The following is a 20,791-nucleotide window of genomic DNA, read 5'->3' on the forward strand; positions in this document are numbered from 1 at the left end:
GGCCCCGGAGGGTAGCGCTGCCGAGCACCCCGCGCCGCGCCGTGCCGCTCCGTGCAGGGTTGGGGCTACGGCTCCGCTGCGGGGCGGGCGCAGGGAGGGGCCCGCTGCGCGTCCTCGGCGCGAGGATGTTTTCCCTTCGAGCGGCTAGCGGCAACAGGTCCGAGCAGTGCTGGGACAGAATGCGTCTTCCCTACGAAAGGCATAGCGCTTAGCGTTAAGAAAGAAAGAAAACTAGCATGTTTTCTACTTGCAAAACCGACGCTTTGAGTGTTAGGCTAAAGGCTGGCTTGCGCCGAAGGCTGAGGCTCGCTGCCGCTGCTGCCGGTGCTGCCGATGCAGGGAATCCCCCCGCAAGCTCCGGGCAGGGCTCGCCTTCCCCGAGGCGCCCGTGCCTTCGGCCGCCCGGGCCGGCCTCGTTGCCTCAGCCCTCGCCTCCCCCCGGGCCCCGCAGGAGCGCAGGCAGCGCTTCGGGGATCCGCCGGGAGAGCCGCTGCCCCGAGCCGTCCGGGGGCACCGCGCTGCGCCCCGAGCCCGGCGGGCTGCGGCAGGACGGGGTGCGACATCGCAACGCCTTCCGGTGAGTCACCGGCAATAAAAGAAAAGCAATCACGGAGGTGCTTTGCCACCCACTTGGCCCGACGCGCTCCTCGCCCTGGAGTATCCCGCAGTTTCGCATCACCCGTCGCTGCCAGGTGTTTATAAGGCAGCAGGGCGTTCCAGCGCTCAGCAGTAAGCTCGGCCGGGCGTTAAAAATAGCTTCTCGGTCAATAATTGACTGCTTGGAAAAGGCTCTCCGGTTCGGACCGGAGAGGATCGGCATCTCCGCAAGGCAGCGGTGATGACTTGCAGCAGAAAAAACGCAACAGGCTTTGGAAAGTGATCCTCTGTGGTGTGCGTTTTGCCTCAGAAAGCACTGCAGCCCGATCACTGTCTCTGATTTGCTGACAGCGGATCAAAAACATTACAGAAAAATAAAGCACGTTTTCGTGCTTTTTGCAGCTTTCTGGAAGGGACAGTTTGCTTTCTAAAGCCTGAGTCGGAGGCACTAACAACCTCCGCCCAACTGAATCCCTAGGAACCCAAAAACAATGTTCCTTGGCTAAGTGATGAGAGGAGCTCGTGGGCTGTGCGACTTCAGAGGTTTCAGGGAACTCTCCCTGTTATACCGTGGGGTGACTGTGATGGTAGGGATGGCAGGGACACGGTGGGGGTGAAGACATGGGATGAGAGACGAGAGGGAAAAAGAAAAAGAAAAAGAGAGAGAAAAAGAGAGAGAAAAAGAAAAAGAAAAAGAAAAAGAAAAAGAAAAAGAAAAAGAAAAAGAAAAAGAAAAAGAAAAAAAAAAAGAAAAAGAAAAAAAAAAGGAAAAAGAAAAAAAGAAAAGAATTAGAATAGAGCCTGTGATAGATACATATTTCCTGGTATAAACAGTCCCGTAAAGTTGGGAGTGAGAAGTGAGTGAGATGAAGCAGAAGCAGCATTACAAATGTTGCAGCTGCAGAGGGGAGCTGCTCACGCTGCTCTCAGTCACACGCTGCCTGCCCGGGGGCACTGCCCGTGTATGTCCGGGGCTGGGCAGCGTGAGGTGGTGTGGAGCAGCACGGAGCAGCAGGGGGAGGTGCGCCGCTAGGGTTGGGTGCTGCTAGGGCTAGGTGCTGCTAAAGGCTGGGTGCTGCTAGGGCTGGGTCTCACCAGGCCAGCTCTGTGGCAGGGACTTCACCCACAACTGGCTGAAGGCACCGATTTCAGGGAGAGATCCTTGAGATTCACTCTGGGGCTAAAAATGTGATACTCGAAAAAAAGGATGGGGGAGGGCAGAGAACGGATGAGGACTTCTTTCCTTCTTAAATACTTCCTTATAAGTCCTCTTCATTGACTTTGCACTTAGACTTCTCAAGAGAAAACTTCAGTCTTTCATTTCTTTTTTTCTTTTGTTCCTGCAGAGTTTGTCTCAGACACCTCCCCCATCCCCGAGGTTCCCTCTCACTACAGCTTGCCCAACCTTCTTTGGGCCACTTTCCCCCGCAGCGGTGGCAGGGAGCGCTACCTGCTGCTCTCGAGCAGATCCTCGGGGATGGGGATGTCTCTGTGTATGCAAAATCAGCCCCAGTTCTGCGGCCCCTTTGAAGCCATAAGAAATTGGAGCTTGAAGTATCACTGCACAGAACCCTCTGCTTTCTAACAGAGAGGTGAAAGAAGTTTCAAACAGTTGAAAATCAGTCTGCGTGGTTTTTTTTAATGTAAATGAACATACATTTAAATAGGGAAGTATAAAATATTCCAGGTCTTGCTCCTTGTACTAATCAAGGCTGCTGGAGGCTCCCCGAGCCATCATCTTTTATAATTATAATTACACGCGTCAATCAAGACCTTCAGGCAAAGTCAGAACAAGGCAGGCAAACTCAGGAGAGAAATCACGTTTAAAAAAAAAAAGTTTGGAGAACTTGGTAAGGAATGGAGAAGAGATTAGAAGAAAGGGTAATTAAGGTTGCTCAAGGCAATCGTGAGTGCTAGGACTCCATGTTAAATTAAACATAGCCACAAGAGACCAGGTATCATTTATAATGTGTACTGCCCTAAACTGTTACTTTGGAGAAACGTGGATGTGTAATAAGCTCTCCAAAGTATGTCCATCTGTAGCAATGGCTGGCAGAGCAAGACTGCAGCACTGTGCTTGCCCAATCCCTGCCCGGCAGAATGATGCAGAGCCCACGAGCGAGACCGGAGCTCCTGAGGATCGCTGCTAGGGCCGGGCCCGGGGTGCGGGCATTTCGGCCGGGCCGCGGGGCTCTCTGCCCCAGCTTTCGCCCAAAACGCGGGTGCTTTTCTCGGAGCAGAACTCACGAGAGCAGCGGCACGGGGTGCCTCGGCGGGACTTCGCCGGGCGGTGTGACCGAGAAGGGAGGGAGCGGCGGTTCCCCGACGGCTCGGCGGATCTCCCTCTCGCCGGGTCCCAAGCCGCGGCCTCGCCGCAGAGGGCGGCCCCCGGCCCGAGCGCAGGGCTTCGAGCCACGAGCCCCGGGGTGGGCGGCCGAAGGAGCGGAGCTGCGCTCAGCCCCGGCCAGAGTCGGGCAGCAGTCGGGAGCCTGCCCGGGTGACGCCGCACGGCGACGCCGTCCCGAGGGCTCGTTTGTGACTGGGGCCGGGGGGAGAAGCTCCCCGGCGGCCGCACGGTCTCGGCCCGGCCCACTCCTACCGGGGCACGGGCACACTACCTCGGGGGCTCTCGGCCGCCCTGCAGAGCACCGCGCTGGCGCCCCGCTGCTCGTCGCACATCTGCATCACGCTGCAGGAGAACCGCTAAGGTGTGAAGTTACAGCTTGAGAAATAACACGATGACATAGACCAAAACTTCCCTGCCCGGCTACGTGCCGAAGGGGAATGGCAAAACGTAAAGAGCCCGTAAGCTCTGAGCCTCACTGCGCGCTGGGTCCAGCCCCACAACGCTTAACACCCTTCGCAGAGCGGGAAAGACAGACAGAGCTCTCTGGCTGTGTAGATTCGGGGTCTGCACTCAGTTGAGCAAAGCTCTCGCCGTCGGTGAGTGAGAAAAGTTCGAGCAGTGGAGAAAATGGCACACGCAACGCACTCCAGCCCCACTCCCTCTCGTTCATCACAAGCGGCTGTAAGTTCCAACACGGGTCTGCTGCTCTGCAATCTGTCCCAGCCGATGGGAAAAGCGGTCCCAGCGCCGCGGACAGTTCCGTGCCTCACTTTCAATCGGAAGCAATTTTCAGCGCTGAGTATTTTCAGCCTCTAATATATAGAACAGTGACTGAACTCTCAGAGCAGCACGGGCGAGGGGTCTCGGATGCTCGCAGAGGTGACAATAGCGCTCAGCCCACACCGCCCGGTGGGGGCGGCCGGAGCCCGCGGTGCTCACAGAGCGGCCGGGACGGGCGGGGCAGCGGGCGGGTGGACCCCCGGCTCCAGCGCAGCTGTGCGGGGCTGCTTCGCGCTGCAGGGCCGCCCGACTCCCGCTGAGACGCCCGCTGGAGAGAAACGAGTTATCTAGGATAACGCGGAGAGCAGTGCTGCTCGCCGCACCGTGAGCAGGGAAAGGGAAGCTCTTGCTCAAGCGATGGCTCGGCCAGAGCATCGGATTTTGTGCAAACGATGCAACCGGCACCGATAGATTTCGCAAGAAGTTTTAGGGAAAGGAGACGCAAAGAGCCAAAATAGATAGGCGAGCTCCCGCACACTACGTTCAGGTTCTGGGGCAGAGAGGCGGCAGCGGGTCCCGAGGGCCGGGGTTCCCCAGACGCCGAGGTTCCCGCTGCCCGCCCCCCCCCCCGCAGGAGGACAGGCGAGCGCCGGGGGTCCCGCGGGAGGCAGAGGGGAGCTGCAGCGGGGTGCGCGGCGGGCCAAAGGCCGTCGGGCTGCTCTGGGGCAGACGGGTTCGGCTGCGGCCCCGGTCCCGCAGCCCGGCCAAGAAGCGGGCGGGGGGCGATTAGGCTGTGCGAGCGTGTGTGCGCGCGTGTGTGCGCGGGGGTGTCGCTCGCTTCTCCTCCGCCGTATTGGCTGCGAGAGCCGTGTCGGTGCCCCCCTTCGCCGAAGCCCCCCGCGGCCCCCGGCTCCGGGAGCGCCTCCCCACGGGTCCGGGGCGAGAGGTCCCGGCTCGGCACCTCCGCACTTGTGGCGGGGGAAAGGGGGAGGAGGAGGAGGAGGGAGGAAGGGAGGAGGGGACCGGGGGTGGGAACCCTGTCCAGCGGCACCGGCGGCGGCAGAGCGCTCCCGTGCACTGCGCCTCTCCGCATGGATCGGGGCGCCGGGCTGCCGCCGCGCTGAGCCCCGGGCGGAGCTGCTGCGGGCTCCCGGGGTCGCTCCTTCCTCTCCGACACCCCCTGGTCTTCCTCCTCCTCCTCTCCTCTCCGCCCCCGCCCCCGCCGCCTGCAGACCGACAACCGCTCCGCGGCTCTCCCGGCCGCGGGCACCCGGCGGCGCTTCCCGGCGGCCGGGGCCGCTCGGTGCTCCCGCTGCAGCGGGGCAAGGGCCGGTGCGAGCGGAGGGAGGGAAGAGGAGGAGGAGGAAGAACAGGCGTCGGCCGCCGAGCGCCCCGCGGTCCCGCTAAATCTGTGCTGCCGTGTCCAGGTGCCGGTGCCGCGGACGGACACGGAGCCCCCAGCCCGGCCCGCAGCCGCCCTGTCATGCTGCCCAAAGTGGAGACGGAGGCCCTGGGACTCGCCCGGTCGAATGGGGAACAGGGGCAGATGCCAGAAAACATGCAAGGTAAGGGGGGAATTGCACGGCGCTCCCCCTCCGCACACGCTCGGCTCCTCACCCCCGCAAACCGCCCCCGCGTCCTGCCAAAAAAGTTTAGGGCTGCCGCCCGCGAGCTCCGCCGAACTCGCGCCTTCGCGACTCCGGCACCGGCCGCGGTGGTCGGGAGCCTCACGCCGGGCTGCAGAAGCCCGCTGGCCGCCGCTCAGGGACACCGGCACGATCGTCCCATCCCCGCTCCGCCCGAAACTATCGCCAAGTTTACGGCGGAGGAGCCGCGCGGGAAAGTCCCGGAGAAAGCCCGCGTGCCAAGCCCGGGGCCCGAGGGGACGGCACAGGTGGCAGCGGCCGCGGGGCGAAACTTCGCCCGGTCCCGGCGTGCGCGCACCGTTCCGGGTCCCCCCGCGGGCGACGGCGGGACGCACGAACTGGAAGCGCCTCGGCTGGCCGGGCCGGGCCGGGGGCTGCGAGGAGGGCCGCCGCGACGGATCGGTTCCCGCGGCCCCGTGAACGGGCGCTGCCCGCTCCGCCCCCTGCCTGCTCCGAGCGGCGGGTCCTGCCCCGCGGCTCTTCGGAAGCCGTACCCGTCCTCCCGGGAGCCCGCGGGGAAGTAGGGACAGGTTGGGCCGGGGGCTCGGAGGTGCCGCGGGCGGCCCGCCCGCCCCTTTCTTCTCCCGCAGAGGAGGCTCCCCGCCAAGCGCTCGGAAAACCCCTGCTTTCCCACTCGTAGTTTTTTTTTTTTTTTTTTTTTTTTTTTTTTTTCCTGCGAGGAGAGCACTCGGTCCCAGCGCCGGGTCCCGGAGCAGCGGCCGCGGCAGCGGAGGGGAGGGCCGGGCTTTTCTCCTCCCCCGTCCGCCGCCGCCCCGCGTCCGCCCCACGCCGCTGGCAGGCGGTGACTCCGGCCGTGCCGAGACCGCCCCAGAGCCGCTGCCCCGGCCGCGTGCCGGCGGGTTCATGCCCCGGCGCGCAGCTCCCGCGGCCCCCAGCCGGGCTCCCCCCGGGGCGCTTCGGGCGGGCTCCGGTCGCTCCGCCGACCGCGACACGCGGCAGCCGCGGAGTTACCGGGAAGGAGGCGACGTCCCGAGCGCCTCTGCTGCGCGCCCGGCGCCTCCCGCGACCGCTCGGGAACCCTCCGCTGCCGCCGACCCGAGGTCCAGGGAGGGAAATCGGCGGCGCCGCTCCGGACGGGCTCGCTTTCCGTGAATCGTCCGCCGGAGCGGCCGAGCGGGCTCTTCGGAGGGAGCCCGACTCGAGCGACCGCGCTCCGCGCCCGCCTTCAGCCCGGCGTGCGCCCACCGGGCGGCTCCCCGGCCCCTTCCCCGAGCGGCCCGAACGCCAGGCGCGCGGCCCCCGACCCCCAGGGACGCCGGTGCCGAGCCGAGACCCGCTTCTCGCCCGCACCACCGGGGCCGGGCGGCAGCGCCAAGGCTGAGCGCGACGCCGTGCCCGGCTGCGGCACGCCGGAGCTGCGGGCAGCGCTCCCGCTGCGGCTCGGGACCGGGCTGCGGAGCGGAGCGGAGCGGGGGGCGGCGGTCGCCCCGAGCCCACGAGCTCCTGCTTAGCAAGTAAGTAACTTGACTGCAACGCGGCACAAAAGTGCTGGGCTGTAAGACACAAGCCTAGGCTAAGTAAATATTTGCAGGCTGATGTTGAAAGAAAACTTTAAAGGAAACGAACCGAGTCACTTTAAATACGGCGGTGACGCTTCATCTTTCCATTGCACTTTCTTAAAGCCCGTTCCCGATCACTCTCGGATTTAAACGAACTCGTTTAGCTGGTGATTCCCTCAGCTAGGCGCTGAGTTAAGAGCACTCCATGAACATAAACACTGAGAACTAAGCGTGAGGAGCCGAGGGGTTTGGCTTCACCTGCTCAGTGCCACACAGATTTGCTGCTGGGCAAAAGTTGCACACTGCAGTGCCAGCCGTACTCTGAAACATCGAACTTTCTGTAGTACTTTCTGCTGTACTTTAAAGAGAACTGTTCCTCTAGATAAGAACAGTTGCAGAAAAGAGGCGAGTTATTAACGTAAATCCTAATAGAATGTGCTATTTCTCCTCTTCCCAGTGTCTCAGTTTAAAATGGTGAATTACTCTTACGACGAAGACCTGGAGGAGCTGTGTCCGGTGTGCGGAGATAAAGTGTCGGGGTACCACTACGGGCTGCTCACCTGCGAGAGCTGCAAGGTTCTGTACTCACTGCTTCATACAAACAGAAGTACAGCAAAAAAACTTTCAAATATAATCAAAAAAAGACAAACTAAGGCAGTTAATAGTTGGGCTTATTTCTAATGTGTTTCTTGCTAGATTCTCATGAAAAAATAAGCACCAAAACGCTGTAGGATTAGAAGTCTCTTTGAGAGAGCTCATTTGCACAAAAGGGAAGAAACAACGTGGGCCGTTTCCCATCGTAACTTTAGTATTACTTTAAAACATTTTGCTGTTGTAAAGTGATGTAGTTACAGCGTAACTTTTATTCCTAACTGTCCCAAATATCGATCTCTGTTGATTTACGTATGCTTAGGCTATTTCTTTTCCCGGAGGACAAAGTCAGTCTCCTCAGCACAGCTCACTTTCACAGTCTCAAGCAGCTGTACGATTTCCCATCCCTCGGTGCCACACAGCACATTTCTGTGACGGTGGTGACTTGGCTGTTCTTACAGCAACCAGACACTGCCGGAGCTCACCTCACACAAAGCTACAAACGTATGACTTGTTTTCAATTGTTCCTTATTTTGAGAATAACATTTTTGTAAAGGTAACCACCTTTAACTACTTCTGAATTAATTTATCTGCACGGTTTTGTTACACTCAAGTTTAAATATACATGAATTTATGGCGTGATCAATTTGTCAGGTAAAAATTTGCAAAGTTCTTTACAGCCCTCTAAGTAATGCACTGTAAGAAGCTCCACGGCTTGAACAAAGCAATTTAAAACACTTAGTTGCACCGCAAAACTAACTTGGCACATTATATTTTCATTAAAACAAAATCAATGAGAATTGAATAACAAGCACTTATGCCTTTAGCACGCACCACTGGGATACATGTTCACCAGAGGTATTCTGCTTGTTTTTATCTTTGCCACAGTGTTCCTACTTATTTTACAGAGAACTGCTTTGAAGGGAACACTTATTTTACAATTAAGTCATGCAGAAGGAGCTGCCCAGCCTCTCCTTCACACTGCCTACAGCCTCTTGCTAAGCTTTGATGCAAGTCTAGAGGGCAGAGCCCAAGCTCAAGAGAAGCTCCTGTAGGGTCTGATGCTTCTTTCCTGGATACGTCTCACTTTCATTTAAAACCAACTGTAGAACTGTGCAAGAAGAGTCTGACGAATATGTTACAATGCTTTCTGTGCAATGAAATGCTGAAACACACCATTTGAGCAAAAGGGCTGACTTTCCTATTTGCCACGCAGGGATTCTTTAAGCGGACGGTGCAGAATAACAAGAGGTACACGTGTATAGAAAACCAGAACTGCCAGATTGACAAAACCCAGAGGAAGCGATGCCCTTACTGCCGATTTCAAAAATGCCTCAGTGTTGGAATGAAACTAGAAGGTAAGAGCCCCAGCCCTGCTCACATCACCAGCAGCAGTACACGTTATGATAAACACTGGTTTATCAACATTATGCTATAAGCATGTTTTTAAAGTTGTAGTAAAAGGTGGCTTATGTTCAATGAGACTGAGGCTTCCTATAACAACAAGTAAATGGTACATCTCTGAAAATCTGCCAAAACCATACACTCCATTTTCATGTATGTACGTACCTGGATATTTCAGTACTTCCAAGCTTGCAAATGAAGGGCTCTAAATACTATGGAAATTAGTTCTGCAGCTTTACAAAAGGATTTAATTTAGATTACACTAAATATGTAAGAGGCATCTAGGTTTTAGAAATTCTTTGTTAGAGTGATGTGATCTTATTTCTATTTTATCTAGCTTCCTTATATATAGTATTATCTTCTGATAATATGGCACAAAAAGAGAGACAGAATATACAAGTCCTTTCATACAGCGACTTGCTTTCGGGATTAAGGACCAAAAACTTCTGAAGTTATGTCCTGTATTTTTCATGGTGCTACACCTAAGATGTTATCATCAATGGAAGAATAAGGACTTCGAAGTATACTTTTTTACTTCATTTGGCTCTGTCCTGTACAGAGAGGAATGAAGAGGATATGATATCCTTTGAGAAAAGAGAATGCAAAAATGTCACTGAGATTCAAATGTGAGACTCAAATTGATTTTAACGTTGATAAATACAATAAACTGAGATTTCAAAGCAAACAGCATTTCTACTTAAGCAAGCACATCCTTCTAAATTCCTTATTCTTCTCCTGTGCTGAAATGGCATTTACTTGAGACACCTAACAAGGAAGAATCAGACCAACAGGGGATACAACAAACCATTAAGGGAGCCATAAAGGACAAGCCCCAATCACCTGAGTTTGGCAGAGGAAAACTTCTGCTATGACTGAAGATCAACAGAATAATCAGCCCTCTGCAATCTGATGAATTCAGCACTGTTCTGTCTGCCTGCAGCCTCAGCTACCACTGATGCTGCACTACACATCCCAAACCCTGCACACGCATCCAAATTCAAGCAGTAAAATAACCAGACGTTGGGAGTCATTTTCTCCTTGCTGGCAGAGAACAAGGATAAATTGCATAAACTACTTTTACCTCCTCTCAATTGTGGGCAATGATACATGTCCAATTTTTGTGCTTCTGTGATTGCATGCAATGCACCCTAATTTCTGTAGAAGTTACACCAAGAGCATTTGCTAATAGAATTTGCCACGTAGCTGTTAATTCTGGATACCTGGAAGGATACTGTGTATGCAGATTTAAAGTTAAAGTTACATTCGGCAGCACTGTGATTTAATTAAGTTTTCTACATTTCACTCAAAACCAACATTCAACAGCATTATTAGGAAATTTTGACTGCAAACATAAGTAAGGTGTACATAATTTTAAAGGTGCTTTAGAAGTGTACTCCAACTCCCTTCGCTGTACACCCATACAACTTCTTTTCTTCTCGTTAGAGAACTGTTAACAACACGTGCTTCCGTAACTGTAAATACCTGTGACATTTACGGGTGTATTTCCCTGATGGTGATATATATATATAGCCTTAAAGTCTTGTTCATAAATTACCGTGCACTAAAAAAATAAAGAATCGTTAAACGTTAAAGTCCTTATGATAATGCACAGTATTATGCGTATCCAGCATCCAGAATAAATTTTTAATGTTCTACTAATCCCTAAGATAAAAAGCTCAAGAACTTAACCTCCAGCAATCTCAGCAGTGTCCACATGTCACCCAGTTGTCAAAGGTCCCTCTCTCAGTGTAACTGCCGTTGGGCGAGGTGGGCTTGGCGAGAGCTCCTCTCTATTCCATTACACATACAGCACGGTGACAGCCACTGCTGTGACAGACCACCAGCATGACTCCCAAGGCAGCTGTTGACGTGGATTTGTTTTAATTATTTTTAATTCCAGACATATTACAAGCCAAAACAGCGCCAACAGTTTGTGTCACTTCCTCCTTCTCTGTGGAAGGCAGCAGGCTGGCAGCTTTTCTCTGCGCGTTCCAACTGCAGCTGAACATTTCTGTAGAGCTGTTCAGATAGCTAGCAATTTCTTAAAGTCACACACCAGCCTGAACGGAATCTTCCAAAGGAAGTAATTCCTTCCAGGAAAAAAGACATTCTCTCCTTTGTGACTACTGAACATTTCACAATTTCTGTTTCAGATGTTTTAATGGAATGACCATAATGAGGCACTGTGGTCTACTGGCTATGTCTCAGACATATTCTGGACATCAGCCCTTGTTTCTTAATGACGTAGCAACTTGACATAAACCAAATATATGGTAAGATCTGCACGTGATCCTATAGCAGGTGTGAAATTCCTGTAGCCAACCACTGTGTCTGTCCCCGCGTCTTAATCACTGTAACTCTTTCTTTAGGAGTAAGTACTACTTTGAATTTGAAAAAAATGAAATAAATGAAGGAGTTACACGTCTACATTTATGCCCTGCCCTAATGTACGTTTCATTATGGAATGTCCATTTCCAGTTCTCGTTATGATTTACTTCTTCCTCTCCCTGACAGCCGTGCGAGCTGACCGAATGCGCGGCGGCAGAAACAAGTTTGGACCGATGTACAAGAGAGACAGGGCGCTGAAGCAGCAGAAGAAAGCTCTCATCCGAGCAAATGGACTTAAACTGGAAGCCATGACTCAGGTGATCCAAGCTATGCCAACCGACCTGACAATATCCTCTGCGATCCAGAACATCCATTCTGCCTCCAAAGGCCTACCTCTGAACCATACTGCCTTGCCTCCCACAGACTATGACAGAAGCCCCTTTGTAACCTCTCCAATTAGTATGACGATGCCACCCCACGGCAGCTTGCAAGGTTACCAAACATATGGCCACTTCCCAAGCCGTGCTATCAAGTCCGAGTACCCCGACCCTTACACTAGCTCGCCAGAGTCAATAATGGGCTACTCATACATGGATGGTTATCAAACAAGCTCACCAGCAAGTATTCCGCATCTGATATTGGAACTCCTGAAATGTGAGCCAGACGAACCGCAAGTCCAAGCTAAGATCATGGCATATCTGCAGCAAGAGCAAGCCAACAGAAGCAAACACGAGAAGCTCAACACATTTGGGCTCATGTGTAAAATGGCTGACCAAACCCTATTCTCCATCGTCGAGTGGGCTAGGAGTAGCATCTTTTTTAGAGAACTTAAGGTAGGTAACAATTTCACATTGTTTTATTTAAGAAAGATGATTTTTAATGCTGTACTTTGAACAAGAAAGCATGGTTAACTGTTTCCCCGAGCACCTTTAATTTATCTGGCTTTAAGTAAGCAAGCTGTTATGGTAAGAAATTTGCACCCGTCTTCATCTTAGTCTGCAATAAGCCAATTTCAGTTTTACTCTTCTCTATTTTACTGTTTATCCTAATAGTTATTTAACTCCATAGGAACAGCACAAATTTTCCTCCTGCCCTTTCAGCCTCTCTCTGCCTTGTACTCAGAGTTGAAGAATGTCTGTTACCATTCTGCGTTCATTTACATAATTATCTTATTACCTCAAGTAACACAGTAACCTTATCTCTGCCCATCTATGCTCACTCCCTACTTAAGAGCATATTGGAATATTAACTTTCTCACAAGGCTATTGTTTTGTATGTATACGTGTAGCTAACCATGAAGGTTAAGTTGTAAGCAGGATACACGTAACAGATAGCAAGGAGGAAGAAAGTATCTCCAGGATTCAATTGGTTCTTATCACTACTGATACAATGGGGACTCCTGTAATCCACATCATGTTCAATTACCTTTAGGCTCTTCTTTATGAACACCAGGCGGTTGGACTCCTCAGTACACCCAATCCTTATGCACAGCTCTCTGGTGGACAGAAATTTCTCCCTATACATTTGTAAGATGTCACTTAAGGCAATTTTGTTTGTTGTAGCCAGGTCTGACACAGAAATCATAAGCCAGAAATGTGGTATCAGCCACACCCTCTCAACCTAGAAGTTAGCTCTGAAATGAATAAAACACCTTTCGTCTCAAAAAACAAACAAATAAACAAACACAAGATGAGAAACTTATATTAGGTCCGAATTTCCCTATTATACTGCCAGTTAACTGAATTTCCTGCAACACAGAGATGTTTTTGCCATAACTATTTGCTGCTGAACTCTGTAAAAAGTTTTCTGACCCTTAACTTCTTGATTGTTGAGCAAAAGAAAAGTAACAAAATATCCAAATAAAACAATAACTATGTAAGTTGAGAACTGAATCTACCTACATCAAGAGCACAGAGGGGAGAGCCCATTAAAGATCTGCAGTCAGGATGCTTGCCACAACAGCATTTCTATCATAGCCTTAATGATTCAGACAGAAGAAATAAAGTCCATAACTGCAAGAAAAGTGAGGTGCATATGTTGAATATACAACTCCACTTGTTCTCAGACATTTTCATGACAATGATTGAAGGAACTATCATAAACTCAGCCTAAATTAAGAGAAAAAAGGGAGGAAGTTACTCGGGGGAGGAAAGAAAATGGATTAAAAAGGACTAAAAACTGTCACATCTTTGTTTGCCATATGTTGTTTATAATTTTTTAGTAAGCCATGCTTCTCATTTTAAATAATGTTCAGATTAGAATGACAAATGGAATACATTTCCAAGAGATTGTGTCCTAAAGTCAGGAACTGGGAACTTTGAACCCATTAAGTTCTTAAGGTTGGAGTAATCATTTTAAAAAATTACTGAGATTTGCAGAAGATATTATTCAGCGTGAGGATTTTTAAGTTATCACAATCTGCCATAAAATTACAATTATGATTAAGGTGATTATATGAAAAGATATTTGAGCAATTTTTACTTTTCATGGTTCTGTTGCTTACTCTGTAGGCAGATTTTATAGGCATTCAACATGTTGTGCTGGGAACAGTCTTAGAGATGGTCTTCGTTTCTAACCTCAGGCTGGTTGATACTCTTCAATTAATGCACGCTTACTATTTTGGATATAAAAGGTGCAGAAATTTGTTTCATGAAAGTGCTGATCAATTGCTCCTAACTCTCGCAGTATGTGCATACAAGCATATACACACAGATCTCCTGCAATGCATAAGTACTAGAGTTCTAGAAACTCACAGCATACAGGCTTTGGTACATCTATCAGAGGCAATGGCTTCTTCTCAGTATTTGTGCCATCGGTATCGTAGGACCTCCAGTTAGCTTTGTATCCTGTGACATACCCTGCTCATTTTTCTTAATTGGACAATATCTGCTAAACTGTACAGCATTCCAGAACAGTACCAACATACTCAGAAGTCCATCATTTAGGAACTAGGTTACAACAACGCTAAGAACTTCCAACTTTTCAGCCTGAGGTTTTACCAGCACATTTAGATCAGACACCACACTGTTAACAGTACCAGGTAGCACTAACTCTTTGCAGCTGAGAAAATTAGAACTTGAATTTTTTCCTGACCTTTCTGTCCATCTATGTTGTCAGCTCCTTCCAATCAGCGTAGCAACAGCTATTTGCTCCAGGTTGCTCTGGAGAACATGGGTACCTGTGGGGAGTAAAAAAAAGACTTAAGGATATGACAGAGATTTTAAATGCAGAAGGAAGGAAAAGGTAATTATGAGGAAGATTCAAATAGATTTTCAAAACAGTTAACTTGTTTCCTACCTACACTGAGAAATATATATTTGCTTGAAGTATTTATATATATATATAAATAGGAAAATATATAATTTTCCTATTATTCTGGCTTTTCTACATGAAAACCAAACCATCAGATGCATTTCAAATAAGATATACAAGTGCATTAGCAGATCTAAGACTAAAATTTTAACAGCTTCAAATAATGAAACTGTTTGGTACTACCCTTATATGAATTCTACAAGTATGTAATGTAAAGATCATACTTGTTAAAGTGCAGAACCTTCCATCTTCATACTGGGTATCAGAAGTTAATGGAAGCATTAATGAAGCAAACTAATTGGAATGAGTAACAATGCCAGAGTAAGAGCCAAAGCAGCAAGCTGCAGTCTAATAACTTGCATTTCAACATCTGCTAAAATCTCAAATACGCACCTGTCTTGTGGAGTAAGGATGCTCTTTAATTAGTAATTACATTAGAAAAGTGGTTTGACATTACATCAAAAGAAATGTTTCTGTATAGATGAAATATGAACACAGAAAACCTCCAAGTACAATGATAACACTAACAGTGAGGAAGACCTTTGCTTGCTATTCTGGAGTTGCTGAAAGCTTAGTAAATATAAAAGTAAGATATATCCATCTTATCCTCAGCTATGAAAACTCAGGAATGCCCCAGGGATGCTAGATTTGTAGCCAGCTGTCTGAGTCATGTGAAAGGTCTCTGTACAAAGCTAAAAAGAAAATATTGCAAGAGTTTCTAGAGTCCAAAGGTTATCTGGCCCCAAGAAAGGATGCAGACAGTTCCAGGGGACTGGTCTTTCCTCATCAGCTCACAGCAGGGAAAATTCAACAACTACTTCCAAAGTACTCTTCAAACCATAAAAGCAAGCAGTTTCCACTTGAGGCAGAAGAAAACAGAGTCTGCACTGGAGAACAGTCCTCAGGACACTTTCACATGGTTGAGGATCAGAAAATTCACTAAACGTTGATAGTTATAAAAAAGGCACTAAAGAACCTGTGACTCACATAAAAATACTACCTTGACTTATTTGCTTATTTTAGTGGGGATGTCACAGGTCAAAGTACTATGTGAGCACAAGCCCAATTAGTGAATGATTGCAGGAAGAGCCAGCATACTTCATGTTGCAGAAGTTCATCCTAAAACCACTCACTGAGTTTGCCAATTCACTGATGTGGTGCCAATTCACTCACTTAGGCCATTCACTGATGTCAGAGCACCAGCTCTGGGACAGTAAGTACTCATCTGTCCATTAGCTGTAAATGCGCCTTTCAAAGAAACAATGCTTTAACCACATTTCTGCAAAGGGCCTGTCTGTAGGACTTCTGCTGTAAGATGGCAATACAGATGTTTTGGCAGCTAATAAGCAAACAGATGCATAGTTTTGTATTAAGTGTTTCTCAAAAACGCAACTATATTAGCAGAGTTTCAAATTATCTCTTAAAATAGTGCAAACTTAGTGTGAATTGGGTCAACAGAAGCACTGGAGTCCCTCTTACTTGTCACATCAAATACATCTAGATAAATAGAGTAATAATAATATTCAATACATCGTGGTTAATTTCAAACTTCAATCTCCATGAAATCAAATATCAAGAAGTGCACAGAAAAATAATGAGCTAAGGTACAGAAAGTGAATTATTAAACCAAATTAATAGAGATGAGGGAAATTTTATTCTTTAGAAAAAAAATATCAGTAGTGGAATACCGTAAAAGTTTTTCTTCAGCTTGATAAAAGGTTGAAATATTATTTAGACTTAAGTAATCAAAGGCAATTTGATAACTTGAAGTGCTTTTGGACTTTGTAGCATGCATTTATCAGGGCAGGAAATGTAACTACGTAGCTGATGAAATAAAACTGCCACAGGATTCTTTAAGTCAGGGAAGCAGTGAGAAACTGAGGTTGAGGATTTCCCTTAGTATCGGTAGTCTGACTACAGAGCGTGGTGTCATACGCAGTTATTGATTTTTGGGCTGGTTTAAACATACTGGGATCTGGAAAAAGTCACCGTTTCTCGAACTTTCTAAATGTTGGGGGAAGTGGGAAAGTATGCATCTTACTGACCCAACAAGTTATTTGCATTAGAAACGTTAATTTGATTTAACTAAGTATGTTTCATAGCAAGAAATAATTCATTTTTCTGAGATCATGTGGAAAGAAATAGTGAAATGACTGCAATGTAAAGGAGCCTCACCAGAAAACCCAGGCTTAATGAAGTGTGGAATTATACTTGCCGCCCCACTGAAACTTGTAGGGACCACTCTGTTAGAAGTCCACGTGATGATCTTTTTGGCTTCTTCTCAACAAAGCCTAAACGCAGTATTCCGGCACGCAGGGGTGTTGTTTGGTAGCCCTCCTAAACTGCTTGTTCATTTCCAAGCCTCTGGCGCCTTTTCTAAGGGTAAGAAGATGACAACATTCTCCTATGCTCATTCATGCCAAAGCTGTCTACTTTGCCATATGCTGCTGTCACCTTTGATAGCAGCAGGCTGAACTCAGCACTCTGCAGTTAGTCACTTTCCCATCCAATGGCGGATGATCAGCATCAAGCTGAGACAAAGCAACTGTGCTTCATGTGGGTGCCTGTCATTTGAAAGCCTGTCACTTCTAGCAGGCAAGTGTATTTTCCCACTGTAGTTCACTGCCACAAGCTTTCTTCCATTGCCACAAACAGCCACTATGCAATATTTTGCCACTTATTACTAGATAGAAAAAACTGAGCATCCTAATGCTTATAGCAAGCATAGATGCAGGCTGTAGTATGGACACAGGGAGGTCTGCAGCTGCAGCCACTCGTGCTTGATAGCCTGAATCTCCCACTGCAGCCTTGGCAGGAGGAGCCACACTTGCATATCCATCTGCAATTTGGTGCCATTTGTGTTATACAAAATGGAAGTTTAACATCAGAGTTCAGTTTTTTCCTTCAAAAGAGCAGGATCACGATTAGAAGCACAAGACAACTGACAGCAGTGCCAGACTATCCAGTGCAATACCAAATGCACTCTTATAGGGCAGTATGAAAAAAAAAGCACTACCAGCACTGCTGTTCAGAACTTGCATATCACGATGGCTTGCAGAACTTGGAAGTTCCTGCCACAGAAATAACCCTCCCCTCCCCTTATAAATTACAGCATTTCTTAGAAGCAGGCACTAAGTCTTATGTAGGAAGATCATGGCTCTTAGCTCTGTGGAAATTGTCTCATGCAGGTCCAGTGCCTTTGTATGACACTCATATCATTCTAATACAGTGCTTTTGTACAGCACCGGTTTCTGTTCACATGGGATAGTTCCCAAGCACAGTGAAAGTCTGCCTTTATAAATATATCTGGGCTGTTTAGATATAAGGATATTCTTCTGTTAGCAATAATGAAGTCACTCAGACTTCCTACCAACCCTGTCAAAGCTCTATAGTATAAATTCATGATAATTTATACTTCCATATATAGAGAAAAGCTGTTTCAGATCAGTGATGGTCACTTTTGCACATGCAGCACTGTGGAGCCAACAGGTTTCATACTAATGCACACCTAATGCACCCAGCTCTAGGGCTGGAAAATGCTGAGAAAAAAGCAGAGGAAAGTATGATTTACGAAGGAAAAATTAAGAGATCTGAATAGCCACAGCTTAATGAAACAACAGGTACAGCCACATGGCAGCAATGTACAAGCACATCTGAAAAAAAACAATTCAGAGCATTAAATGCATTCTACAGCTTTATAGGCACGGGAACACAGCGGAGGACTTAAATCTTTTCCATTTCTGTTTTAAAAATTCTTATAAAGCAAAGCTTCAGATGGAAGCAGTGACACCAAGCAGCAGACAGCACTAAAGCTTCCCAACCCACTGTTTCTCAGCTCCCAGACTTTGCCCAGCCCGTGCTAACAAGAACTTTTGATCTCTGTAAATGGTACCCCACGTACAGCCATGCACTGCTTTGTTTCGGACACCGACCAAGCAGTCACAGCTTACTCCATTTCATTGCCTCAGATTAAAAGCATCCGAATCTGAGCCAGACTACATGTAAATGGAAACAAAGGCCAATTCCGTGCTCTGCAAACAAGATTCAGTTGCTTACTTTCCCCCCACCTGTAGGCAAAGGTGCAAAAAAATCCTCAACAAAGAGCGAGTTTTGGTGCAAGAGGAAAGCGCCTAATACATAGCAGCATTCCCTCAATCCATTAAAACAAGAAGGGCGTTTCGGGGGACAACCGACGAGCAGCGACGCTCTGCTCTGACCCTGGCGACAAAGCGCCCAACCCGCGGGCGCCGCACTAAACATGTGCAGCACCGCCGTGCGCTGAGGTGACGCTGCTGGAAGAGTCAGTTAAAAGCAAGCTGAAAGAGAGCACCGCCATCTTCACCAACCTTCCAGGCATTTCGGCACGCTGACAGACGGCAGCTTTAGTCAGCTAACGCTCGCTAAATCACGACACATCGTGCTTACGTGCTATCTTACCCGCATTCTAGAAGCGACGTGAAGCAAAAGCGTTTACACACAGCGGTTATCCCCGAACGCCTCAAGCCGCTCATTTCTTCCCGCGCACCTCAGGCAGCAGGTTGCAAGCCGCGCGCTCTTCCCGCGCTCCGCAGGCTGCAGGCTGCAGACCGCTCACTTCGCGCGCGCCTCAGGCTGCAGGCCGCGCTCCTCCCGCCAGAACGGGCAGCAGGGAGCGAGCCGCTCGCCACGTGCGGGGCTGGCAGCCGCTGCTCGCCCTGGCCAGCCGCAGGGCGCCGCAGTCTTTATTTGCTGGATTGAGCAGCAAATAAAAGTTGCTGCTACATGCAGCAATGCTACAGGCATGTCTGCAGAGCAGTTCCAGAACAAATGAAAGGGCAGGTGTAAGAAGGAGAACTCAAGAGAGAAAAGAAAGGTTCCAGTAGGAAAACGAAGCTACAATTTCACATGGACATCTTCAGTAGCTTTTTTCCACCTCTGTAACTGGTAGTTCTGGGCTGCAGGTGCAGGCTGGGCTGATGTACAACACTGTTATGGGAACACCTCAAGCATTAAAGCAACCGTTATAGTTTTTTATATGTCTGTGTATCTATATCTATAGATACAGATATATATAGATATACGTATATGCACATATATATACATTTATGTATATATATACATTTATGGATATAAACTAGTAAAAAAAAATGCAAAGAAAGAAAATTTGTTTTGTCCAGTTCTGGAATTACCCATCATACTCATCGCTCGGAAATGGAAAGAAACTAAAATCGTTTTTTCAGAAATTCAGAAATAGAAAAATGCTTTTTTTGCATCTAAATACAGCTCTTCATCTGTTGAAAGAGAAGTTACTTTGATATTTGTTGCTAAATAAAATCTTGGATCAAGTAAATTTAATTTAAAAAATTAGTGAAGGCAACAATAAACACAGGAAATATACATGAATAAAGTGTTCTAAAAGTCAGGCAACTCTTTTAAGGCTATAAATATAACCTAAGCAAGGCCTCTATAATTAGCAAAGGGTGAACAAAAGAAGACATCCAGAAATAGATGGGGAGGGGGGAGGTGAGGAGGGTGAAATGTCTTGGTTAGCCTTATTCAAGTGTTCTTTCCATAGCATAGGAAATGGTTCCAGCTAGCTCATGAGTTCTGTTGGTATTAACTGATTTTTAAAAGGACATTTCCATGTTGTCTCTATGCCAAGGAAATTCTTTTACCGGCATGTTTGCTGAATACAGGAAACATCGTCCCAACTAAGTGACACTGGATGTGACGAAGAGTTGTGTCCTTACTCTGGTGTTACAGTCAGCACCTTCTGTTTTTTCCATCTGGATACCATTCAGTATTTACTGGGGAACACTTACTGCACTCCTGTCATTCATCCTGAGCAATGAGCAGTGGCTGGTGGTGCTGAGTCATGGCTCTCTGTCCCTGAACCAACTCATTGCAGCCCCTTGGAGGAACACCAGGGGTGTCTGTCTGGTCACCCACTATTCCATCTCATCCCTCTTAAAAGTTTTGGGGGAAACATCTGTAGGAGCAACAGAGCACTGGGAACCTCTCTGTGCAGTGGCAAGAATTCCCTGTATGAGGAAATAAACATGCACCTACAGCTGCTCCTAAACAGAGAGCTGAAGAAGTCAGTCTTGCATATGGTGATGTTCAGTGTTAAGTCAGGTTCTGCTCATGGGTCTGGTTTTGTTTGTTTACTGGAAGAAAACTTCAGTGATGCTGATGAGAACTGTGTCCAAGTAAGAAGTGCAAGTTAAGATCTTGAATAGCGCATTTCCAGTTTCTCGCACAGCATCTGCCAGTTTCCTGTTTTCTTCTGTAGAGCTGCCTGGCTCAAGTGTTTAAGTTTCATTTGCTATGCGTTATTCCGAAATTGT

At 48.4% G+C, this 20,791-nt stretch overlaps 2 protein-coding genes across 3 annotated transcripts in view; one reads left to right on the forward strand and one right to left on the reverse strand.

The window, feature by feature from the left end:
• Nucleotides 1-2,029: 2,029 nt before the first annotated feature.
• LOC146543700 (uncharacterized) lies at nt 2,030-5,067 on the reverse strand (the record flags this gene model as incomplete). Its single annotated transcript, XM_085231821.1, has 1 exon — nt 2,030-5,067. A coding segment is annotated over one exon (993 nt), but the record flags the coding sequence as incomplete, so codon positions are not given.
• NR5A2 (nuclear receptor subfamily 5 group A member 2) overlaps nt 4,998-20,791 on the forward strand; it is a 77,898-nt gene continuing 62,104 nt past the window's right edge. Inside the window, exons 1-4 of one of the 2 annotated variants that reach the window (XM_085232233.1) lie at nt 4,998-5,229; nt 7,288-7,406; nt 8,638-8,779; nt 11,340-11,986. In XM_085232233.1, the coding sequence (XP_085088359.1) occupies nt 5,148-5,229; nt 7,288-7,406; nt 8,638-8,779; nt 11,340-11,986 (990 nt within the window). In that variant the 5' untranslated portion in view covers nt 4,998-5,147. Of the gene's footprint in view, nt 5,230-6,640; nt 6,786-7,287; nt 7,407-8,637; nt 8,780-11,339; nt 11,987-20,791 lie in introns of those variants that run through there. The other variant, XM_085232234.1, reaches the window with a different exon arrangement.

The sequence above is a fragment of the Meleagris gallopavo genome, chromosome 10 (assembly GCF_905368555.1).
Source record: "Meleagris gallopavo chromosome 10, MGAL_WU_HG_1.1, whole genome shotgun sequence".
NCBI classification, from domain to species: domain Eukaryota; kingdom Metazoa; phylum Chordata; class Aves; order Galliformes; family Phasianidae; genus Meleagris; species Meleagris gallopavo.